This window comes from Aptenodytes forsteri, unplaced genomic scaffold (genome assembly GCF_000699145.1).
Source record: "Aptenodytes forsteri isolate BGI_AS27 unplaced genomic scaffold, ASM69914v1 Scaffold82, whole genome shotgun sequence".
Classification (NCBI taxonomy): Eukaryota; Metazoa; Chordata; class Aves; order Sphenisciformes; family Spheniscidae; genus Aptenodytes; species Aptenodytes forsteri.
This window is the reverse complement of record NW_008795490.1, coordinates 2193185-2220579: the sequence shown is the minus strand read 5'-3', so window position 1 is coordinate 2220579 and position 27395 is coordinate 2193185. Positions and strand designations below refer to the sequence as shown.

The window sequence follows — 27395 nt, the reverse complement described above, 5'->3', positions numbered from 1 at the left end:
AGGACATTCCTTCCAGCCCTTTCACCAGCTTTGTTGCCCTCCTCTGGACGCATTCAAGGACCTTCACATCCTTCTTAAATTGTGGGGCCCAGAACTGCACGCAGCACTCGAGGTGAGGCCGCACCAACACTGAATACAGCGGGATAATCACTTCTTTCGATCAGCTGGTTATGCTGTTTGATGCACCCCAGGATGCGGTTTGCCCTCTTGGCTGCCAGGGCACGCTGCTGACTCATATTGAGCCTGCTGTCAACCAGCACCCCCAGATCCCTTTCTGCAGGGCTGCTCTCCAGCCCTCCTCTCACGATTTCTACTTGTGCCTGGTGTTACTCCGTCCTAGGTGCAGAATCTGGCATTTAACAATACAACAAATATTATGATGTTGAGGTTTTCTGAGAAATATATGTTTAAAACAGCAGTATGGAACTACTTATGAAGAATTTATCATATGCATCTTAAAACCCATTCTCCATGGAATTAGGAATCAATATGCCATTGCATCCAAAGCCAGATAATTTAAAATGCAATTAATCTTTTATTCCATGCAAATTATATAGAGCTGTTAAAGTTGTGCAATGAAAATAACACTCTTCAGAGGTACTGAAAAGGCAGAAATACTTTTTACCTTTTTAGGAAATGATTTTTTTCCATTATTTCTACAGATTTTAAAAACAATTTCAGCAGCTGGTTTCCTCTCCAAATCTAGTGCTCCTACAGTTGGGCTCAAGTACATTATGAGATACATGAAACAGTAAAGGATGGGTCCAAGATGCATTTACGTTAAATGAGCACATTCCTCCCCATTTTATCTTTAAACACCAGAAGAGTCAATTAGATCTTGACTCGTTTTCCATAAAACTACAACCACCCTTTGAGTTTTGTTGTTTTTCTATTGGATTATAACAGCTCCTGCAATTGTGTTCATCATTTGTAACAAAACTACCTTCCTATATGACCTGCTTTTAATCCTTCCTCAGTAGACTAATCTTCTGAAATTCTCACTGCAATAAGTTGCATCAGACTTACTTAATACATGGAACAAAGCTGATATGAAGTACCTGGCAATGCTTCCCCATGACTTGCATTAGTGCTGAACACGTCAACTCATCTATTTAGAAAAGCAGACCTAATCACACCACCAAATGAGAACAGACTTAGACTGTCTTTCTCTGAATGCATGCATGGTGGTTTCTCCTCACTTTACAAATGAGCATTCCAATTTCACTTTAATATGATCCTGTTGGTAATTTTACCTCATACAAAATGACATGCTAATGCAAGACAACCAACAGGTCACTCACAGCATTGGCCCATACGAGAGAGATCTTGGCACTTCAGTTAAAACGGTTTTAGGTGAAGGTTTGAATGAAGACATTCATTCTACAATTACAATGAATGTATTTTATGCACTTGTCAACTTTTTCTCCAAGTGCACCCTTAATTTGTCAACTTTTTCTCTGAATTTACCTGCAATAAATTCCTTGAGGGTCCACACAAATTGCCTTTTCACTTTCTTGCTGTTGTTTTTCACAAAACTACAGAATAAAGTTTACTGGAAGGAAAAGTACATTTTATTAAAAAAAAAAAAATTAACAAGTGGAAGCTCATTCTGTGGCAAGGGCTAAATTAGGTTTTCCAGGGATCATCCCATTTGGCAGGAGTCTAATACTGCAGACTGCCATGGTTTCTAGAGATTATGTCTGAAGTTAATACAGAGTCAGCAACACCAGCCCATAAACAGTAACACAAGATGGGAAAGAGAACTAGGGCAGAGAGCTGAAGATCAGGAAGAGTTCAGTGCTTTTTGAGATTGGATTTAGGATGTCAGAGCCGCTTACTGCTCAGGCAAGTAGCATTAAGAACACACCTTTCATTCAGTACATTCCCTGGCTCACTCCCCCCTTGGAAGAAGCCAGAAGCCCTCTAATTGACATCCCTCCCCACCCTCTGTCCTTTTTGGCAAGCCTGGAAGAACAAAACACGGTGACCCTAATGCAAAAGGATGTAACACTTCATAGTCAGGAAGTAAAAGGTGGGTTTGAGCAACACAGTGATGGGGCCAGCAAGTCTCCCCTTTTCAACTGCACAGGCACTAGAAAGGAGGTAACCACACACACGCTTCGGGGGTATGCATACTCCTGCACTTCTGCACCGGCATCGCAGGCACATGGAAACACCTACATACTTTGAATGAACTCAGGACAATTCATTGGCATGCTCATTTTGAAATTTTGACCACACAGAGGAACCCCGCATTTGGATGCATATGCCTTTCAGTCCCGGAGTGATCCCCATAAGAGCATGTATGTAGTTATTGTTTTTTTTAATATACAACTTCCTCTTGGCTGGATCCCCAAAGTTCTAAGTTACACATTCTATTGTTAATATATGCCATAATCTGGTTTTCCATTTTGTTTCCATAAAATGTTAAGTTTTATGGTGCCAACAACATAGCTAAATTCTCTCCCTTTAAATAAAAAAAGCCGTTAAATTGCAGTTTATTCTCATGTATATCCTGAGCTGAAACCAAAACCTGTTTCTACTTGAAGGACCAGAAAAAGCATACTCTTGATTTCTATAATGCAATGTTGGAATTTTTTATTTTCCTCCACCAGCTTTTCTGCTTCCCAAACTGGACACATTCCATCCTTTATGTCAAATGTATCAAAATAAAAACTGCTTCCAGCTGCCAAAACAGCTCCAAGGAGGAAAAAAAAAAATGGGAGGAGGAAAAAAAAAAAGGCGAGGAGGGGAAAAAAAAAAGGGAGGAGGAGAAAAAATAAAAGGGAGAAGGAGGAAAAAAAAAGGGAGTAAAAAGGTTAGGCTTTTGACTGCTATAATGAAGAGCTGATGGTCATCTATGGAATTATATCAATTTGTTGCAATAAAGTGTAATAAAATTGAACACAACTAAGACAAACAATGCATGGTTTAATGCAATGGGTAAATAAATGCACGTGTTTTCAATGCAGTCCATAATCCAAACAAAATGGGGATAAACAACAGAATGATGATTCTTAATACTCCCAACAGTCAGTAGAGATCTCTCTTGTTCAGTTACAGTGAAATTTTCCACGAACACCTGATGATCAAACTAAAGGCATCCTCCTATCAATGAATTCATTCTCACAGTTTACATTTCTCTGTACTTACAGGGAAATTCTTCTTACATCAAATGGTGACTGCTCCATTCATGGCACTCCACCTCCAGTAATAACATTATGAATTGAGTCAAACATGTACAAACTGATGGGTGGAAAACTGCCCTTTCAACATAAATACACAGGAATTCTTAAAACAGTTTCAACAAGAAAGAGATATCACTCAAAATGCTGGTCAATGGCAAAGCTGAGTAGGAACTGAACTGTATAGCACATACATTCCTCTGGATACTGATCTAGTGCATACAAGAGCCTGAATACCCTCCGCGGTAGGGCTGGATTTGCATGGGCAGTTACAAAATAGTAAAAAGATAGGAGAGCAGAAGCACTATGAAAGTGCTGCTTTCAAACAGGCACACATCCTGCATAGTAGTAACACTCTTGGAAACCAGAAATTGGATCTGGGCCAAAAGCATAGCAAGAAAAATCTGCAGGACAGCCTTCCGAACAAGCACTGGCTAAACGAAGCCTGGAGCTGCTTGCGAGGGAACTCCTCTTTGACCAGGGAAACAGGGCATTCATATCTTGCAATATGAACAGTACTGCATGTAAGATACCCAACTCCACCAGCGTTTTTTTTCCAGCATAATAACCACAGACCCCTGTATTTTGACTTATTTCATGGATCAGAGACGTAAAAGTCACAGCTTTTGTTGTACAGCTTTCTTGAGAAACTCCCGGATTAACACTTCATTTCTGAGCACTGGCAGTTTTTGACAGTAGTGCAAATGCAGTAACTTCTGAGCAGCAAGAGACAAGTGTTGCAAATGGAATTGGGGAAAAACAATTTGGTGATACCACCTATGTGATGTTACTACTTTTTTGGCACTTTTAGGGGTGCGTTTGCCACACTGTGATATGTATAGTATTGCCTAAAAGCAAAAAGCATAATATAAGATTTTCTTACACCGTGTTATCAGCGTTTCTCAAAAATTCTGATAAATTAACACCACTGAGATTCAACACTGTACTTTTGTGAAGCACCTTTTAGGTTACAGTTTAAGTACAACAGCCTCAGTGATGTCCCCGAGGACACTTCTCCAGCAGCACCCTTGCTCCTGACAGCAGACTGAAAATAAGGAGCCAAGCATTAACTTTAAGTGATGTTGAATTTCATGCGGTTTTGTGGAAAAGATAAATGAAGAGTAAAATGAGGTCAGGAGATTTATTTTCACTTATCTAAGAGAGGCTTAAAAAAAGACCAGAAAAAGTACAACAGGTTTCTATAGGTGACAAACTATCACAGTTCTTCTGGCCTCAGTCTACTGATTGGCGAGCAAGTAACAAAACCAGATCGCTTCAGCATTAGAGTTTACTGATGATTTACTAAAAGGCAAACACATTATGCACATTCCTCTGCTGCTCTCATTCACGGTGTGCTTATTTGATTGCAACACTGAAACCAGAAGGCTATCTCAAAACACACCTAATATTCAGTATTGCTGGGAGTTAGCCTGCTAGGTGGCTTGCTACATGAAAAAGGTTTGCTTACCTTTGTAAGAGGTATTGCCTTCACATGCATCAATGCAGCTTTCTCACCAACACATACTCAAGGCTCCTTCATAGACTGCTTTTGATTATAAAACTAGAATTTAAGGAAAGTCAGAAAAAGATTTTCTGAAGATTGCAAGGGATATAAATGATATTTCTGTGACTATCACAAGCCTGCGTGCATTTAATAGTTGATGTTTTGGTTGCTAAATGATGATTAAAACTGAGTATGTTATTTTGTATATTTGTAGAAAAAAGAACTAGTTGATTTGGACCTAGCCATCTTTTTTAAATTGCTGATACAGACATGTGGTCTCCAACTAAAAAAAGTTAAGTAAAAGCCTGCAAAAATGACATAGAAAATAGCCCCTGATGAATTTAGGGCGGCTGTGCAGAAAAGGAAACCATGACCTGATTACCTAATTCTCACTAATTTTCCTGAAAGCATGTACTCTGAGGTTATGTTTAGACTCAAAGTCTTCAGAGTATTGCTAAGCTTTAAGTAGGACAGCACATGTAGATCTTTAACATTTTTAAAGTATTTTCTTTCCAATTCCTATATATGATTGAATGTCTCTCTCTGAAGTTCTTCATGTCACTATCTTTTCTTATTAAGCTGAAAGCCCAGCTCCTTATGTTGCCTAAAGAAACATGGTTATTAAAGAAAGATGCTGTGGTCAGACCCTCCAGCCTAAAATATCATGCAATTATTGGATTTTATCTTCAGAAAATCCTGAGTCCCTGGAGAGAAGCTGTTTAGCCTACAACTAGCTCCAAACTTTGACATGTTACTAAAAAAAAAATTATTAAAATGTGAAACTGGTTAAAGAGGATGTTCCATTTATATTAGGCATTTTTATATGACTTCAAGCAAGAGCTGAATGTCCAGCTGCCAGGCACTAACCTGTAAAGTATCAAGCATTGGTACAGCTAGCATGGCATTATCATCTACTGGATGGTTACAGAGGTAAGAGTTTAAAATGTTTCAAACGAGCCAAACTTTGCTATAAAAGCCAACACCCGCACATCTTGTGCTGCATCTCACTCAGATTTCTTGTGGCTGTCCCAGACTGCACCACTACCCAGTGCACTGGATTTCAGCCCTGGGAACACCCAAATGAAAGGACGGGTCTTACACACAGCCCTGCACATGGCAAACCCATGATTTCAGCACTGCATCAGACGCTGACTTTTACAGAGTCACCACAGCCAAGTCCGTCTTCACACAGCCCCTCATACTTCAGTTTGGGAATATTTAACTAACATACACCTTCCAAACACAGGAAACATAGGCAGACTGCGGCTTGGGCTCCACGTCAGCGTAAGCCTCTCCATGCTGAGGTGGTTGTAGCTGCTCTTGAGTTCTGGGAGCTAAATGACGTTGACATAATTTTCCTCTATGACAAAAATATACCATAATGCAGCTGCTGCATCACAGTTAGCACTCGGGAAGTTTTACTGGTGTTGGTAAGATACCTCATACTGATACATTTTTGTATGTAATCGCAGTAACAAAATGGTGAGGAGAGATAAAGTTATTTCTTGCCTTACCTGTCCAACTGTTAGCTCAGACCTGATTGTATTTCTTCTTCACAGGCCTATGGAAAGCTCTGTTCTTAGGAGTCCAGCTCCAGGCCAAGAAATAATGATCTTGGCTTTTACAATGTAAAAGAGAAGGAAGCATTAAACAGAATTTTCCCACAGCTGTGTGGAATAGGCATTGAACTGGAGAGGTTTAATCTTGGTGTAAAACCAAATATACTCTTATTGCAAAAAATATGAGAAGAAAATGGTAGGGAGAAAAGATGGGTCAAGCTGGCAGACTTATCCACCACGGAGAAACGGGTGTGAGAGAGGGAAGTCACCGTTCTGGACCAGCTGACGGGGTGTCCATAGCAGGGTTTTAGCACCAGACACAGGAAACATTGTCAACTACTGCAGCATTATTTCTGCTGGGGAACAGAATTTCCTCAAGCACACAAGGATACGTGCCTTATTCCCTCTTTCCTTCGATTAAGAAAAAAGCAGAACAAAATCATCTTTTGACAAGTGATGTTCACCAGTGTGCAGGAAGAGCAGACAGGAAGACAGATGACAGTCACAGGTCAGCATCAAGTAGTCTCTCCGAGTGCCAAAAATGCTGCATCTGTGGAAGCCTGTGGGTCACTGTTGTACCATGCTGAGAATACTTTTTTTAATGGGCTTCACCTGGGAAACGTCTCTTGATCTACAGGCTGTCAAGGTGGTTTTATGCAACCCTCTCCTCAGTTATGGTCAAAAGGTAACGCTCCAGTCATGACATTTCAGTTTCAGAAGTGAAGAAAGTTTGGTCTTTTCAAAATAAACTCATTACCGCTTACCAACAGCGAAATACAGTATGCCAGCATTTGTACCTTCTTTTTTCTTAAATAAGGACACGTGAGGAATATCTCAGGAAATACTTTAGGATTTTTGAGTGGGTGGGTGGCGTAGAGGAGGAGTAGCAGTGTAACTTTCTTTTAGTGTTGTCCACAGAATGTAGGTCAGCCTACTCCGATGGAAATACCCCAATCCGATTCTTCACATTCTTAGACATAAACATTTCATGATTTTGCAGGCCAGGAAATCGTGAATTTTATTCGTGGCCCTGCCCCTGGTTTGTCAGGGGACCTTACTGGTTGCATCTCTGGATTCCTTATTTTAAAAAATGTGTCAAAATTTTGCTTGTCTTGCAAACTACTAATACAAAGTGATATTATGCAAATGCTGAGTATTATAATTTCTATAAAGCCAGGATTCCTTATTTTAAAAAATGTGTCAAAATTTTGCTTGTCTTGCAAACTGCTAATACAAAGTGATATTATGCAAATGCTTAGTATTAAAATTTCTATAAAGCCCGTGTCACAATGTAATAAATTAGAGGAGCTCAGTTTCTAATTTCTTGATAAATGCTATTTTATGAAATATGTGCAGGATGTATTTATTTCAATATAAAACAATTTGGAAAATGCCCTTCCTTCCATATATAAGCTATTTTTTAACTAATAATAGATGTATATTTTACTATGTAAAAGTATAACCTATTTTTAACCTCACGTTTTCAAGCAAAGTTTATGAAGAAAATACTTTAAAACAGGAAATCAGAGTCCATTTCCTGTTTTAACAGGGATAATCCCTTGACCAGTAGGCACAAATATTCATCCCTCTTTAATGTTAATTAGCGCACTATTCGTCCTATATTTCACAATTTAATGAAAGCAAGCAAGTTGCTGGGGACATTATGAAGTTCAAAACATCTTTCACCTTATTTATCCGGAACTCAATAAAAGTGTTCAGTCACAGACTTGCAGCCTCCAGCTAGGTTCCTGCTATTAGCCTTAAATCACTTTTAGAGTTGCAATAACAGTAAGTTGCCAAACTCAAATATACAGCTATCTACATCTGTTAGATAGTTTGTCTTACTGGACAGTCTGGAAGAATTTCAGTTATTTGACCCAAACTGTAAAGTTTTTTTGCTGCTTACCAAGGAATCAATACTTTTAAAATCTGCAAATTAGCATTTGAAAAACGTATCTGAAAGAATGTGGAAGGGCCAGTGTTTTTTTCTTTAAGTGAGCATAAGATAGCCTTTAAAAAAAATCGCATGTAGACAGGAGTTTTAAAAGCTAATTATTGCTTATAAATGGCTGAATCTCTAAATTTCCAACCTGAACCATGAGGCACCTTTGCAGAAACTGTGATTTCTTCAGCTGAAGCAGCTTATCAGGCTGAACAAACAAAAATAGGGAGCATGAAACATCGTTTCATTTCATCCCTATATGGAGGAACAGCAGAAGGCTGGAAGTGACAGAGTGCTGCTGCTGCTACCAAGCTGAACAAAGACAGGCAGCAGTGATACCCACCCCATCCCAAAGCCATCAGACTCAGTGACCCCTGGGTCTGGCAGCATCAGCCTCTTCATGCAGCAAGTCATCCAAAATATCAAGAATGGGAGAAGTAAATACCTGGCTGCCCTCTCTAATGCTCAGGTCTGTATGTCTTCTGTATAGGTAGCATAATCAAAATATGAACCCTTAAGACCACTGTTTCAAGACGTTCCATAAACTGATTTTTGACCTCTTCACATTTGATCGAAGTGGACACATATGAGACTGACTAATTGAATGAGCTCTTAATCAAACCCGTTTACTTGCTCTGAACTGGCACAAGTACACAACAGACATGCTAACCAGCACAGTCAGAGCTGTAAGAGAGGATCGGGGTGGGCAGGCAGCACTGCCACACCATGAAGAAGCTGCCATGAGCTGCACAATTCAGCCACCCACTTCCCTCTTTGCCCTGGAGATCGCCCAGCAAGGCATTCGCTAACTGCTCAAACTCGCATGTGCCTACATTTCCACTGCAAAGTCCCTATTTCATGTCTGAAGTCATGCATAAAATCTAAGGGCAGTGGTCCAAAATTGCTGCTGGCTTCTGTCCAAATTGCACTTCCCACTTTTAACTGGTATGTCTTTCCTAATAGCAAGCCCCATGCAAATAGGCTAATGTACATCATTCAAAGAGCCTATGGAATATCAGTCTCTTGATTTTTTCCTTTCTTAACTGATGCAGTTATATTCATTCTCGTCTGGGATCACGGACTGTAAATCAGAGACAAGGGAATGAAACAGATAGAAAGCATAACCATGCTCACAGTTAGGTCTTACTGGAACAGACAGCAAGGATCTTAATGACTCCCAGACTCTCTGAAGGCCTTGAGCAAACTATGCTTTTACAGAGGTGCCCCCTTTGGCTACATGCATGCTACAGGTGATTCTCATTTTATTTGCCTACACTAACGGCATTTGCAACCCTAAGACAGCTGCACTGAGTTCATTACATACAACTTCACAGGTCTGATGAGGGCAAGACATTAACAACCACACTGAAGAAAACTGTTGCAGAGCATAATGAGTTATCTTTGTTCCAGCATCACTTAAACTTGTCCACACTAGCCAGGCACTACCCTTGATCAATGAATCCATACTGCCTGAGCTGATGTGTCAAGTCAGCTAATCTTAACTGAAAACATGTGCTAAAGCACTTGTGATGTAGGCATACCAGTTTAAGAAATTCCTCTGCAGCAGCTCTGACCTACCATACCTTCCACAGGGAGAGCACGGCTGACCATGTCCTCTGCCCCTTTACATGCAAAGCAAAGGAGGCTAGGTAAAATTCCCACTATAATGGACGGGAGGCTATCAAAATGCGTTTTCAGGGCATCGCTTACTGACTGCAGTGAAACATGAAAGTCACTTTTTGTACTTGTAAATAAGCATCTGTTTTAAGGCACCTATTCAGATAAACTATTTTAAGTTAACAGTGGTGCACATTTATTATTTAAGTCTAAGAGCTTGAACATAATGTTACATTTCTGTGGATGTATTTAATAAAAATATCTTTGGAAAAGACAACCAGGGAAACCTGATTGATACAAGAAATACACTAGGTTCATTTTTGTCATTAAAAAGTTCATTTTCAAGTGTTTAGAGCCAAATTTAAACATTTGCATAAAAAAATTCTTCACTGACAAGGTTTAAAATATGGTAAGATGGGAAAATATATAATAGGGACACTGAATACAAAGAACTAATTTTACAAAAGTCATACTGAAATTGCTTGTAACGGAGGTTGCATTGAGAAAAATCTCATCTATTCTAAACATTAAATTGCTTACCAAACCACAGGGTCTATTCTCTTCTGTGATAATGGTTTCACCCTGTCCCAAAACAACAAGTCCTCCTCCAACTACTCAGTTTGCTGAAATAACACACATGCCTACACAACTTCTTTTTTCTTCTCAATCAAAAACAAAGCAAAATAATTTCTTTAGTTCTGCTAACTACAAGTGCTGGCCCTTGAGGAATGTAAGGCTAGGTTGAAGGAAGCTGTAATAAGCTGCAAATTAATTTTGCCAATACGGCCAGTAATGGGACCTGGTCTTTCATTCAGAAAAGGCAACACATTGTACTATATTATAATATAGGTTAAATAATGCTTAGTAGCAAACAAACAGAGCAGTCAAGAGAGACAGCATGAACTACACAGAATCTAAGTGCCTTGCCTCCGTTATCTGTCAAGATATTTCTAAATGCTAGAGGAGAAAGAGAGGCTGTTTGGGTTTTTTTTGAGGGTGTAAGAGGGTATTTTACCATATGTCTGTGTCACAGCTATGGCAGAGAGGTGCAATAATCTGAAGCAAAGTATATTTACTCTATATTTCCAACAAGCACTGGCTTATCCTCATCAGTTTAAAATAGTTGAAGTAAACAGCAAATGCTCAGAGCATACGGAAATTTCTGAACTATCATTTAAATACATTCTTTTCTATGTACTTTCAAAAGTTACAGACACGATAATAAATTTTTCAAGCCAGCTACACTCTACTCTTTTTCTCTTCAGTTTAAAAAAATCCTTAGTCATCAGCAAGGCATCTTCTGCTCTCCTGTAACTACATCCATCAATTACTCCCATGACTTCTTCTTGGCCAGATCTTAGATCGTGTCATTGTTTCAACTAACGCTTTTGGAACATCTTCAAATCTCTTTTACCCTTGCGGCTTTTACTTCAGTACTCTCTTCCAGTTCTCCATGTACATCTTGGATATGTTTTCAAATCATTTCACAGGTATCTCCTCCAACTGGTATAACTCTCAATTTAACTTCTTTTCCTTTCCAGCCAACCCCATCTTTCCAATCCTCCCCTCAATCTTCTATTCCCACCTTCTCACCACAAATGGTCATAATCATCCTTGAATCTTAACTGCCTCATAGTCCCAACACCTGGGACGTTTCCAAAGGCTGCCACATACCCCTTTTCACTATAATCTACAACTTTTCCTCATCCCTTCAGCTAAACCATTCACTTGGGCCTATTTTTGCCTCATCTACAGAGACCCTCTCTGACCAACCCAATACCACCACAAACACATCATGCAATCAGCCAAGGAACACAGGTGGATTTGCTGTTATTACACTAACCATCTCTCAGCCTCTAGCTTTTAAACACAATGAACTGAAGTTGACTGTCCTCGCCTTCACTTCCAGCCCTTGATCTTACCTACGTGCTCACCCCCTGTCCTGTTAACCCTACCCTGAATAATTCATCAGCCTTCCACCAAGTGTAACATTATTCAGCATTTCTGCATGTGCATACCTCGTCACTGTTCAGGAACGATGTGCCCTGTGTAACTCAGAAAAACCCCCTCCCTTCCTCCTGAGAGAGATTACACCTACTGTAATAAATGCAAAGGCACATCGTCTAACAGAGGAGAGTGTGGGCTTTTCTTTTCCTGTTAGCATTTTTCAATTCAGAACTACACAATTGCTAACCTACATTTCCCATGTGAGTTTAGCTTTCCTTTTCTGTTACTTTTTCCACACTTACTGCAGTTATCTCAAAACCAGCCTGCAGAGTCTATGAGCACCTAGTATTTTTAGAGCTAGCTGTTTGGGGACTTCTGAGCACTGCTACAATACAGCAACTATACAACACCAAAGGCAGGTGCCAAATGCCACATCAGCAGGGACATTTTTTGGACTGAGAGAGGTCAGAATACTTAGCAGAGCACTACTCCTTTGTAAATGATACAAAATTGTATTGTAAGCTAAATTCTTTACAAGGCATATCTAAATTTCACCGTCATTCGTGTTTTTGAAAAAATCACCCTATGTTACACAGATCGTCAGGACGAGCTGGGCAATCCACCAATAATTAGTCAGCTGTCCCATAAGAAAGCTTGAGAGAAGTGACAAAATAACAGTTAGGAGACAACTTGGGCCTCACGCACCACCGGGAAACTGCAATTTCACTCTAGGTGGTCCTGGACTCCAGCTTATGTTCAAAGGACACCCTCAAAACTTCTTCAGCTCTTAACCACTATGAAAGAAGAAATTCATTCAACAGGGAACAATATTTTCCTTCTAAAAGTATTCATAAAAATATTTACTTTCAGGGTCTTTTCTCCCTTACAATATTCAGGTAATATTTTAGCAGGACAGTCCTGGCTCTCACCTACAAGTGAATTAGGGCTTTATTGCTCCCATAAACTGGTTTCAAACCACACTGGGTCACCCCAAGAGTTCCTTCCCAGAGGATATAGTTTCAGAACTAGTTCCAGAGACTTGAACTGCTTTCTCTAAGGGGAGAAAAACAATATTGCTGTAATAGGCTGACCTTTCTTCAGATATGTCGATATCTGAAGGATGTTAGTTCATTGTGAGAATTTGGGAGCTGGCGTGGCTCCAAAGGCTCCACATATTTTCAAAGGGACCTTGCCTGTAATTTTAACCCATTAAAACAAAAGTGCATGGCTGGAAAAGGGCAGTACATATTTAAAAACCTCACTGTGATTCAAACACAGCTATATTACTTGCACCAGTGATTTGGTAGTGTCACTTCACAAAGGCAAAAGACAACAGGTTTTACCATTCTTGTACATCCCATGAAAGAGAAAGAACAATGGAAACGTGGCTGAATGTGAGAAAGCACCAAACTGCGATGGTTTTTTGGGTGGGGGTGGAGAGAAACACACATACTACAAAAATCTAATAATTCTCCACCCAAGCATTGCTAGTGAATGACCTCACTGGTTTCCTACATATATTCCAGCAGCCTTCCTGCCATCACTCTGTTGAGCCAAGCAATGATGTCAACAGTCCACCTGTGAGAGTGATGTAGCCCTCTGGGTCATGGTCGCAGAGAACTTGGATAAAAGCTGTGCCAGTGTTAATTAAATGCACCTCTTGTTTCACTGCTGATTTCCTCCGATAAGGCTCAGCTCATTTTTCCTGGAAAGACTTCCATGCTGTAAGGGAACCAGAGCCAACCATAACACAAAACAAATATTGCTTAGAGAATATGAAGACAACATGTTAAATATTTAGTTTAAAAAAAAAAAAAAAAAGATTGCCTGTCAGTGCTGGGGTAAATACAAATCTCATTAATTTACATGTGCTAATGACAAGGTTAAACTACAAATGCTAGTTACTGCAGATAGTTCATCATCTTTTAGCAGTACTTATCTCTCTCATTTGTCATGCTCTTCCCAATTAAATTGGAGCAGAATTCTAACAACCTGCTTTACCACTGGTAAGTTCTGCCAGGTTAGAGTGAGAGGAGCTCGTCCAGTGAAAAATATGCTTTGAGAATGGAGTTTGACATTTAATTGGCATCAGAATTATCACTACAACTTTAATGAACGTGTTGTCCAATAGCATTTATTCTGCTATCAGAAAGGTCTTAGCTGTAAGAAGGCTCTAAGCAGCTTAGGTATTAAGGATCCTCTTCCATTAATACAATTAGCCAGCAAGTAATGAAAGGAAAAAATATATACTGCTCCTTCTTTTTTTCCTAGATAAAGAAATCTAATCCACTGTCATGACTGGATGCTTTCACCATATGCTGTCACCCAGATTTCTGTAATCCCTCTACTCATAGCATCTGACCTCCAGCCACTTTAAGCCTTCAGGACATGTCTTTTTATACTTGCTTTGTTCTTGCAGACATTTTTGGATAGCTTTATTAGTAAGAGAACTGTCAAAGGAAGACTCTCAGTTTTGGAACCCGACATCAAAAATATTCCTTCTTGCACAACTTAAAAAGTACCACCAGCCCTAGGACTTAACTGCTGACAGCAACGCACACAAAAAATCTGAAGGTGGCAAAATAGAAAAGTGATCTCAAAAGTAGTGGTACAACTCTATTATGAGAGTTTGTTTCCTGATGATCACAACTCTCAATTCTGAAAGGCAGCAAGTTGGACCTCTTGCCATAAATTTAATTCTAGAGAAAGAATTGTATGGTAAGGATGTTAGGAATACATTCATGTTCATTCATTCATTTTGATTTGTAGCAATTGTGATAGCTCCAAGGAGTGTTCTGTCCCACGTTCCTGAGCATTAGCAGTATTTTTCCAAACAACCAATGATCAATGTCTGTCTATGTAGATTTTTAGCTCTTGGGGATCTTATGTTTATACAGTACCTTGCCCTACAAACTCGCTTGGAATACATAAGAGTATACTGCCTACCCAGTTCCTGATATGGGAAAAGTTCCATGGCTATACTACCTCTCACCGAAGTCAGGGTAACTAACTTGGACGTATTTTTTACAATCTCCCCCAGTAAGAAATCCCATATATAAAATATCCTTCATAAGAACCGTATTTTTTGGTTCTAGGCGGAAACTGAAAATGAGAGGTAATCCTTGAACTTGTTTGGTCTATACTGCTCCTATGGACAGTTCCTATGGATTTATGAGGCTGAACTGCAGCTAGTTTGTGTTGAAGCGTGCAGAGTGTGACTCATTCAGAAAGCTCAACCCAAGAACATTTCACTCTGACATCCTACAGAATAGCTCCCTCATGGATTTGAAGTAGTTGCTGCCCATTCTTCACATTCACTCCTTCTCACAACTTTATGACACACAACTTCCAGAGCAAACTTGAATCCAGGCCATGAAGGAGATACTAGAACTTCTGACAAATTTTATTCTGTCACCAGTAATTGGAATTTGGTCTTACACAATTAAAGTACACAGCTGTGCTCCACTTCTGGTGGATGCGCATAATGTGGTCATGCAGAAGGAAAGCATATCCCCAAGTCCAGTGAGTTAAAGTGACACAGCTTCCTGAACTTCAGGAACTCTCCTGGTCAGAAAGTACTTCCTTCCTTGTTTCAAACACTTGATTGTTTCAGAGGGAATTCAAAACAATAGGTTAGAAACTTTCAACCTCTCCTAAGTGTACTGCTACACAAGGAAATCAGGCCGTGCTCTGGGAAGATGAGATAACATTGGGAGAGTACTCTTTCCGGAAATGCAATGGCTTTTGCATCCCTTCTCTAGCACCATCCCATGAATCAGCTACATATAAGTAATAATTCATGCTATGAGATGTCAGATGCAGTTCAACTACTGTTTGGAATAAGATGTGTGTGGTTGGCAAAAGGCATGAGCTAACTAGCTTCTCAGCTACTTTGATAAGGCATGTCAGGGAAGAAAATATCAGGAGCTTCCTAATCTGGACAGGTAGGAAGAAAGGATGACAATTGCCTCTTTTTACCACCTCATTGTTTAAATCTCTAAAAAGGAGAAAGAATGTGCTACTACTACTGCAGTTAGAAATCTATCCCTTCCCACCATAACTTACTTTTACAGAACCAGCAGAGATGTTCACAATCTAGGAATAGATTAGGAATATAGACTAGGAATAGATCAGGCTCATCAGCTGAAAAGCAATCATTTTAATCATACACTTTTCCCTAACACAATTCCTTTCATCTAAATACATTACAGAATGCTTTGTAATGACAGATGAAAGATTTAACATTTAGAATATAATCATGTAACTACAGTTATTTACAGGCTGCAATTTGAATAAGGAAAGGCAACGGACATGTAAATTCATTTTTCTGCAGCATTTGGGTGCCAAAGTATCCTAGGCTAAACTGAAGAACGTAAGAAACAGAACCAATGGCAAGAGTCATTCTCTCAGACCCTATAGTCAAAGTTCTTATATGATACTACATTTTCCTAATTCTCTTTTCCTATCAACGTAGAGCTACAAAAAGTGTGAGGATAAAATTGTTATAAAAACCCAAGAGCTCACCTGGTTCTACACATTATTTTTAGAGGCAAACAGGAAATGCACTTCCCTGTCAAGCTGGGTCAAAGGGAGGGGAGTGATTGAGTTGAACACACGGCACTCACCGTTCCTACCAAAGGGTAAATGAATCCAGCTCCAATACTGGCTCGCACATCACTGATCGGCAAAATGAAACCAGTGGGAACGCCCTTCCTCTCAGGCTGATGGGAGAGGGATAGGTGAGTTTTTGCCATGCAAATGGGAAGATTTCCAAATCCCTAACAGAAAAGGGAAAGAAAATAAAAGAAAAATGTTTTTAAGATTACAGTAAAGACAGAATATATTTTCACTTTGTTATCAGTATCTTCTAGAAATCCTAAAATCCACATAGCAATAGTTAACCTCAGTTTCTTGAGAGCTAATATTTCAGAAATGGACAGAATACTGTATTTTACATGCTATTCTCTCTCAGCTCAGGCCTGTATCTGCAGAGACTGGCTGTAGTGACATCCAGCTTCTAGAGTGGGTTCTCAATCTAGAGTTAGGTGCAAAAGTTGCCTTTTGCAACACAATGGCTAGAGTGTGCTATTTACAAAAAGGGTGCACAACAGGTACCGCACTGAAGAAGAAACCTACACCAACTCATAAAACTCCAGTATGGCACTTCCCTCTGGGCTCTAATGACCTAGTTAGATACCTACTTGAGACCAGGATTCATAGTCCAAAACTCTCTAAGGATACTAATGTCTTCTTGGGGGTAAACACAAATGGCTCATGATGCTTTGCTTTGTTTTTAAACAAGACAAAAACTGCGTGAGGTAATGGCACCCACTTCACTAATGACAGTGCAGTAGTTATTCAAAAAGTGGGAGAAAATCAGGGAAAGGCCCTCAGCAGCTCCCCCCACACTATTTGTCTCCCAGGTTACCGATTAACCTTGAGTCAGGCACCTTCCACTCTTCTGTTCAATTCCTTGACAAACAGGGATGCAATTCACAAGGCCAGGAGGAGAGGCGGCACTGCAGGGAATTGCCTCTGCAGCCCAGCACTGATGACAATCCTTTAACGACATTGTGAAAATACTTGCTAACACTACTAATGTTTAGACTAAAAAATGGATTAGAGAATCACAACAGGAGAAGATAAAGACATGGATTATTTTGCTTCAAGTACACTAAGTAAGCTTCTTTTCCATCTAGAATATAAAATTAATTCTCAGGAGATTTGCATTATAGGGAAGATGGCTATACTTCTGCCTGTCTGACCAGGCTGCTGAAGCATACTCAGGAATTTTTCCATGACACATCATCCATAGTTTCTATTTTCTGACAGAAAGGCTCCAGCCATGTTTACGTGCAGAAGCCGTTCCATTACATAAAATACATTCACCTCTCCACATGGTTTCAAAACTGTTTTCAAAATGTAACAAAGTCCACTCCCACATGCTTTAGGAACAGTGATCTATTTTACCTTCCAGCATTTATAACCCCTTGAAAATAATATGAACAGAGGGAAACAAAAGATTTTACAAGTATTGGGAGCTTTGTTATTAAAGTGTATAGCTGCGCACGGGTCTTTTTGTGTTTGGAAACTTATTTTTTGCAGGTACAAATGAACTCTCATATGCTAAAATTGGGCACATTCACCAGCTGCTACTTTTGCAGATGTGCAGTTGTCACATTTAAGGCAGTAATCCAAAATTACCACTCTGCATAGAAAATACAGAGTTTCATCAATCTCAAAATGATTCCAAACACCATACATATCTTATGGGAGATAGCTTTCAAGGTTAAAACCATTCTGTTCTATCTACTCTAATCTAAACCAATCCATACTGACCTCCACAGTTTAGCACCATGGGTAAGCTCACGCCTTTTAGCAAAGCTTGCCTAAACTCTCCAATCTGAGAACCTTTTACACCCCGAGGTTTCCTAAGACTCTCATCCAGCAGGTATCTGACTGGGTAATTCACTGGTGTTCTTACCTGCCGGGTGTAACAATCAACTTGTGACTGCGCAGCGGGAGACAACTCTATATCCTGAGCTCCATACACCTTCTGAGCAATGATCTGTATTTTTTCAACAATAGGAAGCTGCAGAGACAAGGAAACAATACAAGGATGAACATCAGGCAACAGAAACTAGCATCGTGTTTGCTGAGTGAGAAATCTGAATCTCTCATTTAGATTCATCCTTGTCAAACAGGCTTGCTAAAGCATTAAACCAAGTAAAGGGCACTGATGGTGGATATGATATTCAGCTACAGGTACATGAATTATAACCATGATTTCAGCTATTCCATCATTTAGGAGCTGCACAATTTGTGCATTACAAAGTTGACAACGTGAGCTTACACTCTTGCCTAAAGTGGGGGAAGGAAATTACTGCCATGTAGTTTTAAGAATCAAGAGCTAACGCACACTGCAGACACAAGGAAGCAAGCTCCATTGGGTTAACAGGGATCGCTAGACAAATAAATTTCATTTCACAATAAAGATAACCTATACAATGAGTGGACAAGGCAAGGTAGCAGGCAGCCAGGGAGGGTTCCTCTGAGAAGCAAGGAATTGTAGCAGAAAATTCCTGACCCATCACTGCTCTTTTGATTGTAATTTTTTTTTTTTTATTCTCACCTCCTATCCTTCCTGACATACGTATTTTGAATTGTAGCATTGATATCGTAAAGCACTTTGGACACTTAAAAAAAAAAAAAAAAAAAAAAGAATATGAAAGTATTCTAGGATACACTTTGAAATCACAAGTCACTAAGCTCAACCTGTCTCCATGAGCATCCACATCATGTTATTCAGCTCAAACTGAATGCGTGTTCTGCCTTTACGGCTTCTATTTGAACGCAGATGCAGACTCTCACATTCAGGATGTTAGAAATCCTTTCACAGATTTTCAGCAGACAATTTTTTGTGGTCAGACCAGGCATTTACTTTTTGTGCCATCATTTCTGTTTATTTAGAGTAAACAGCTCTTTCCTCTTTCTCTCTCCTTTTGTTCTGAATGACCTTGGAGAAAGCAATGATGACCCCTATAGCTTATTTTAAACAAGCCAACCTTTTCGACTTCTTTCAATAGGAACAGGACGATGGACGAAGGATCGTATCACCAGTTCAGCTACTTCAGTGCTGACCACAGATAGCCAGAGATGTGTGCAATACTCCAGGGAACACCCCACCAGTAATTTGTACTCTAGCACATTTAATTAACAGCACATGTGGAAGAAGTGTTGAACAAATTCTAAAGAGATACCACTTGGGGAAGAAGACTTGGTAATCTCAAGCAATACAAAAAGCACCAGAACACAAAATAGAAGTATTTCATTTTATTCCAACAAAGGCAAGAAATTGGTTTGTGAATAACAAACTCTATCTGGTGTATTTATACAAAGTTCCACAGTTAATCACATTTTTGCAATGCCTGTCTAGAGATAATGGTTTTGCTGCAAAGATACATCAGTTGAAGGGTTTGTGTCAGACTGACCTTTTTTGTATTTATGATTGAATTTTAGAAAAATAAAAGTTTAAAGTAGTCTGCCTTTACATTAATAAAGAACTCCAGTAACAAAGACATCACAAGAAAAGAAGTTTGCCAGACTTTCAAATAGCTTAAACCTAAGGCAATTAAAAGCTACTAAGGCTCAAATAAAATCCCTCTCAGATAAAAAATTTCAAAGTGAGGTTTAAAGATGTTCCACAAGACACCTTCTGAACATGCTGACTATATGATTATTGCACCTTAATTGGGTGGAATGATGTCATGTTCCTGACTTCAGGCTTTTTACAGGAATCCACGCAGTTTAAAAAAAAAAAAAAAAATCTAATGAGGATTGGAGATAACACATTGCAAATATCCTGGATATAATTCCTGGCTGCGTTAAGCTGAATAGACTACTTTGGTGACATGGATAGCCATCATGAGATGAAACTTCTTCCAGGTTGATTATTAAGTACCTTCATACCCATGACAGTTTTGAACAATGGAAGAAATGCAAAATGTGTCGGTTAACTTGCCTTTTGGGTGCTGTTTGCTTGCAGTCAAGGACTAACAGCAAAAGCAAAAGGAATTCCACTCCCCGTTGTCAGTAGGCTGACATCAAAACTAACAGCTTTCTGCTTAAACCTCAGCAAATTCATTGAGATGGAGATGTTGATTTAGATTCAACTTGCATTTGTGTCAAAATATTTCAAACTAATTTGACAGCAGCATAATTACTATGCCCTCAGCCTCCTTCCAGCAACCATAGCTGTAGTTTCCAAACGAAACCCAGCAGGGCTCTGGCTAACATCAGAGCAGACTGCTTTAATGACAGTGGTGGCATTCTGCTCCTCCTGGGATGGGCTCAATATCTTGCATGACAGAGTCTCAGCTGGACAGTCAAACTGTATCCCTACGGATTTGTGTTTGGTTTTTTTAACCAGAATTTCAGATACTTTTCAGGACAGTACCCACACCTCAAATTTTGCAAATTTAACCTCAGAAGAATCACCAGTGGGGAAGCAGTTGCAGGAGTGTGAATGGCAAACAAAAGTGGTTTTCTGAGACCATCACTTGTTTTTGCAAGGCATGTGCATACAAACGGCTGAGGCAATGTCCGTGGTGTCAGAGGAGAGTTTGAGCCTATTTAACCTCACAACACAGGCAGATGAGTCCTGGCTGAGCCCAATTCAGATAGAAACCAGCAGGGAGGCACAGATGCTCTGTACACATTAACACAGCCCATGCATGTGCACACTCTCAGACATGCTTCCTTCCTGAAATTTCAGGAGTAGGGAAAGGAGTACACTACACCTGCTAAGGATCCACCTGTTTCATAGTATTTAGTGGGATTTTTAAGGGATTATCTATTTAGAATCACAGTGTAACAGCATTTCAAGCTAAAAAGTTTCTTGTGTTTCAGTTATCAAGTAATACTGCTAGGAAACTTCATTTTAATTTAATTTAAAGAAGTATTTTCCAAAGAAAAACCACCTAGTACTTTACATGAGAAATAAAAATTCATTTTGCTTGAAACTAACATAATGGTATTTATCAGAAAAGAAGCTCTAGTAATTTAAGAGACTTTTTACACATATGCCATAGCAGAAGCCTGGATGTTTACAAGACACTTGTAGGAACAATTCTTACTTTTTCTTATCTGGTCTTTAAAGGCAAGTTTAGCTTTAGGTTTTCAGCAAAACTGTTGATTATTCACCACTTCACTACGGAAATACTCTCACTGATGGGTATGGGCATCCATCATATGTAATAACACGTCACAGCGCTAGTTCGTATGGAAGAATGCTTAGCTGAATCCAAATGGGCTGAAAAATAGAGGCATACTGCACAAGTTACTAAATCATTAAGGGATTTTAAGCTGGATTTTTGCTCCAGCTGATACCAGACTCTTCTAAAAAAATCACGTGAGCTACCTATTTGTACCTTAAACACTTTGGTCAAATACCTTCCAGCAGAAACCACACATCTCAGACACTTAGAAGAAATAAGTACTTTCACATCTCTCACTTTTTTGTCAGAGAATTTTCTACAATGGCCTAGGATATTCCTGAACCAGTTGTTCATTCCCACTCGCAAACTACAATGCGGCACCCTCAGCTATGCTGATGCAACTATTTGTAGGCCATCAATAAAACAGTCTTAATGAAAGGAGGATGAAAAGTCTCGTCCAGACGGTGAGTGTCGACGCACCCGTATGAACAGCAACTTGGTTCCACAGCACCTCTGCTATTGGGACAGTTACGGTGATAAAGATATTTATAAAATGTGCAGAGCGTCAAAAGCACGAAAGATTTAGGATGAGCAATAAAAGCTGTTCCTCCTCTTATTTCCTTTATCTAAGGTTATGAATGTTACACAACTGAGTACATTCAGGTGGAGAACAGGTGACAGACAAACAGTAGACAGTATGGATTTAGACAAAACCTGACTTTTATGCAAATATGTACTAGTACTAATGCTGAAGGAATTATGGCAGCTTCAGAGAATTCATTCCAAATTCAGTTTTAGCTTCTTGAGAAAATGATAGCATGAAATACTCAATGTAAACTTATACTGAATGTAAGAAGGTGCTACAGGGCCACACGGTATGAATATCTGCTGACAGTTAAGTAGCTTTGGTGTTTCTCTCAGAAACAACCGATCTCCCCAGCCCTGCCAGAGACAATGTGCATTTCTAAAACCTCACACATTCAAAGCTACCAAAGCCATATGCTTCTTCTGAGGCAAGCACAAACACACGTGCTTGTTGAGGCTGCCAAGCTCCCACACCATAAACAGGATTATCTCCTTGGCTAAAGCATAACAAGTGCTACAGCAAAAGTGCACAAACTGCTTTCACAAAAACAGTATCTGTGTAGCTGTACATTTCATTACTTGATAGAGATGATTAAACCAAGAAATCAGCACTGATAAAGAGGAGAGCCTGTCATTCCCAAGACTGAATTGATTATTCAAGATGAAATCACACCAGTGTTGTCACCCAGCCATACTGCTACTTCTAGGCCATCCCCCTTGCAAGACGTGATGCTAGTGCAAATTGGTGCTGTTTATTACACAATCTTCTTTCTTCCAATACTATCCACAGCAAGGTTTTCACCAAAATGTAATTTAATAGTGTTTCATTTCTGCTAGCCTTTCCTCACATCTCCTTCACTCTTCCTTCAGCTAAAACAGCAGACTGCGGATTATCATTTTTCCATGTGGGGCTTGATGAGGATTTCCATGGACAGCAGACCATCTTCAGCAGACCCTTCCTTCATCCTCCCTTCCTCTGCTGCTCACACTCACCCATGTGCCAGTGCAACTCAGAGGGCAGCACCACTGTTTGTGCAGCTGCGCATACCAGAGAGGGTGAAACCGGCTAAAACATAACCCAGGGAAAAAAAAAGCTATTTTAACCCAGATCAGTTCACACATCCAGTTTACCGTAAAGACAAAGCCAGTATAAAGCAGAGACACAGACGTGGCTTAAATGACATCTCTACAGAAAGATGTGCTCAAACTGTTCAAATCTTATCGCTGAAATGTACCAGCAGAAACAGCGAATTGGGGCAGGGACACGCAGCTTGGGCTGGGATTCCTGAAATCAGCCTTGTTGCCAAAAGTCAGTATCACGTGAAACAAAACATGCAGATTACTAGGGACCTGGCTTGGGACTGTGCTCGGGATTCCCATCTTTTGCATCCTAATCTCGACACCTGACTTTAAGCTCTTTGGCTACTGGAGAAAGGAGTTCATCTTTTTTAACCCCCCATAGCCAATCCCTGAGACTGCTGAAAACAAACCCTGTTCCTTTCCTTCTTCCTTTCTTCTGCTTTTAAACATTCCCCCCCGTCTTCCTCACCAAAACAGAGTCCAAAAGAAAACATCTCTGAAAAGCCAGAGTCAATAGCAGTAAGTCCATAGTCATACTTCATCCCACTAGGTTGCAGCTAAGCCACGCTACTATGAGAAGCACGGGTGTTATCTAGCTTAATTTGAATACCTTAAGTGAATGCCTGTCAGTGCAGCACTGTCTGAAAGGATTTCTTCACAGTTATAAAACATAAATATTTAAAACTACTTTATTATCTGAGAAAACTTAAGATTCTGCTGAAAAACTTGTGTTTAACCAGAGAATATACAAAAGCACTATTCACTTGTAACTTACACATTTAATACTTCAAGTTCTTTAAACATTCACTTTAGTCTCACTGGCTATTTTTAATTATGAGATCACCAGTTTAATTATGAGGTCACTAACCTCTGGGTTTATTGTTGCTAAGCTGCTTGTGCTTTAACAGAAATTCTTAAAATAGTTTAAAATTCAAGGCAGTGGCACTTTTTAAAAAAATTTTAACTTATGCATTCACTGAAAGCAATAATGTTGGCTAAGTCTGGCTATTTTTAATTATGAGATCACCAGTTTAATTATGAGGTCACTAACCTCTGGGTTTATTGTTGCTAAGCTGCTTGTGTTTTAACAGAAGTTCTTAAAATAGTTTAAAATTCAAGGCAGTGGCACTTTTTTTAAAAATTTTAACTTATGCATTCACTGAAAGCAATAATGGTTGGCTAAGTGAAACAGTATGCAGACATCACTCATTCCTCTTCTTGGGAAGGTTGCCAAATGAAAACATATGATGGGAGTATGGCTGAAGGTGCTGCGTGGGGTGACAGAGTGCAGTGCTAAAACAATAGCTGACTCTGCACATTCGAACTCTTACTTCTAGCATTTCCCCTGGATAAAATAAAAACACATTTATTAAAGTATCGGTATATTCTGGTTCCAGAAGATCTGTGGCTGACAAAAGGATTCCCAAGTCTTTAGCACTCCTCTTCCTTTGTTGGCACAGGACAAGAGTTTGTTTTTTAATTTGCGGAAAAGCATATTCAGTCAAGTTAAACACTTTGTGAATCAACACCTAAGCCTGTGGCCTTAGAGATTTATTTTCCATTTCCCCAACTTTGAAACCCCAGCTGTGCCTAAGAAAACTGCTTCACATGAAGAATAGGAAAATAATGAAAACAAACATAAAAGTGCAGTGCCGTCAAGAGCCTACATCCACAAAAAAAGAGATGGAGTGGAAAAAAGACAGCTTCCAACCCTAGAACACCCAATTCAATGAAAGAAGTGTCCAGACTCCACCAAAATCTCTTTGATGGGAGTCGGAGGAGAGGCTGGTACAGCCCTGTGGAATTCCTCTTTAATGTGGCTTCACTGCTAGATGGCTTACTTAGCAGTAGGGTGGTGGGGAAATAGTTTAAAGGCTAGCATACCCTGGAAGGCAGCATAGCCTGCATTTCAAGATGAGAAATGATCTCCATCATTTATTAGGAAAAGTTTCAGTAAGGAGCATATATAATCTTATTTATTCCTACTCCAGTAGTGCTTAAGGACCTTCCATTGAGTCCATACATGACTGAACTCCATGCTGTATAAAGAACAACACTGAAGTTATTTGCCTCCTAGGCAAAAGAACAGAGGTAATTTGGGCTGATGTGACAGCAGACACACGATGGATGGCTTTCATGACTTAGCGGCTTCATGGTATTAGTGGAGGAAACAGAAAATACCCCTAACACCACCCCCCCCATTCAATCACACTGGGATTGAAAAGATGACCAGTTTACAAATGAAGAGAAACACTCTGGCCTAGGTCATTTCCCTGGAGGTCAGCGTCCTCAAACCCAGGCCCCATGAGCCCTTCTTGACTCTGCCTTCCTCTTCGAGCCACTCCCCTTCTCCTAGTACATGCACCAAAGAGCCTTCTCCTCCACTGACGAGTCTCTTCCCTCCTTCATTACTCACAGCTCATTCTTGTTATTGGAGACCATGGCCAGTGGGTGGAAGAGAAGATAACACACAGGGAACTGCTGCTGGCAGAGTTTTCTCTGTTTTGATGTTACCCTTAGACGCCTCTGAGTGATCCATCGCCTCTGACAGCTGAAGCTAAGACTGGAAGAAATGAGCCAAGTGGCAGCCCACGCCATACTGCCATAGCACAACAGAGGCAGGGGCAGCCAAAACTGTGGGCTCAGATGCTCCAGATTTGCCCAGGTTATTATTGTTCTCCCAGCAGGGGAAGAAAAATACCAGTGCTGAGGCTGCTAACTGCTTGAATGCCTCCCTGAGAAGTGCTGCCACTCAACCTCATTCCCAGTGGATGGCCCCAAGCTGAGAAAGCTCTCCTTTGTTCTGCAGGCTGGCCAGGCAATTCACTGCACTCAGCCAAAATATTTGTGCAATCAACTTCCACAGTACAACCTGGAAATATTTTCATCTGTCATGATATTACCTAAAGGCAGAGCACTGGCAAAAATAGGTGTCATCTGACAAACTTGGAAGACTGGAACAACCCCTTCTCCTCCCTCCCTTTTGTGACCTTTACACTCTTCAATTTAGTTTTCCAATGCATCATAAATCAGGTGATTTGAGGCTCTTCAATCATATCTGTCAGGTTACCATGTCAGTCTTTTAAGGGGACAATGCTAACTCGCTGACTGGCTAGATATGCTGATCCTGCCTCATGCCATATGCCTGTCCTTCTCCTCTCTCCTATCTCCTGGAACGTTAGCCCACTGCGCTCCAGCTGCTTTGCAGGAAGGGGCAATGCACCTCTTAAAAACCTAATGCCTGCCTTCATTCAGACCTATGTTTCCTCCCCCAGGTTGAGGAGGGCTGCTGTAAGTCAAGAGAGAGTTCACCACAGGAGAATAGAGGAGACCAGGATAGTGAAAGAAGGCAGGTTACTCACCAGGCATGTATTAGTGGGGAATATAGCTTCCCCCACTGCCAAGAACAGGCATTGAAGCCAGAGAAATTTGGGAATGGGATGCGTGTATTTCCATCCTCTCCTATACTCCCCCTAGTTATCTAAACTTACTTTTAATGGGTCAGTCAACTTTATTTTGAGTAATAGCTTTCTGCTGCAACTTGAAGTCCCATACTTCAAGAAAAGTGAACCCAGAAAGGAAGTCAACAGTGATAAGAGAGCTGATATTTTGATATTTTCCATATGTAGCAAGAATATCTATTAAAAAAACCCCTACAGATTATTTTATAGAGAGTTCAGGAGGCCTTTAAAACAAACCCATCCTCCAAACGCTAAAGAGAAATACTCGGCAAGAAACCAATTCAACAGTAAAATAAGAGAAGTTAGTGTGCAGTGGGGGCAAAAATCCATATTAAAACCACATACTACTACAGTATTTATTACGACTACTGCCAATAGTCTTCTAAACTATGTTATAAACTCTGGAGCCTATCATGTAAAAACTCATCCTTGCTCCTGAACCCCACCCGCCCCGTGCAATTCCTAATACTGTAAGCATTTCATGGTACACTGTATCTGTTTATGTCCTTTTCTTACACTTTTAAAGTGACAACAGTTCTGGAGTTACTTGTCAGAGGTCACTCCTTGTACTTGATCCATGAAATGACACTGGCACACATATGCACTCCCAAAATCATATATGCAGCTATTATTCGAGCTATTACTCGGCACTGGTGAGGCCGCACCTCGAATACTGTGTTCAGTTTTGGGCCCCTCACTACAAGAAGGATGTTGAGGTGCTGGAGCGTGTCCAGAGAAGGGCAACGAGGCCGGTGAAGGGTCTGGAGAACAAGTCTTATGAGGAGCGGCTGAGGGAACT

General features: G+C 40.1%; 1 protein-coding gene across 1 annotated transcript in view; it reads right to left on the bottom strand.

Moving 5' to 3' along the window:
• The window catches only part of MTHFD1L (methylenetetrahydrofolate dehydrogenase (NADP+ dependent) 1-like), a 159094-nt gene that overhangs the window by 34595 nt on the left and 97104 nt on the right, over positions 1-27395 (bottom strand). The window contains exons 25-26 of the mRNA XM_009281550.1: positions 18239-18346; positions 16380-16532 (exon numbers count right to left, since the gene is read on the bottom strand). Coding sequence (XP_009279825.1) covers positions 16380-16532; positions 18239-18346 — 261 coding nt within the window. The remainder of the gene's footprint in view (positions 1-16379; positions 16533-18238; positions 18347-27395) is intronic.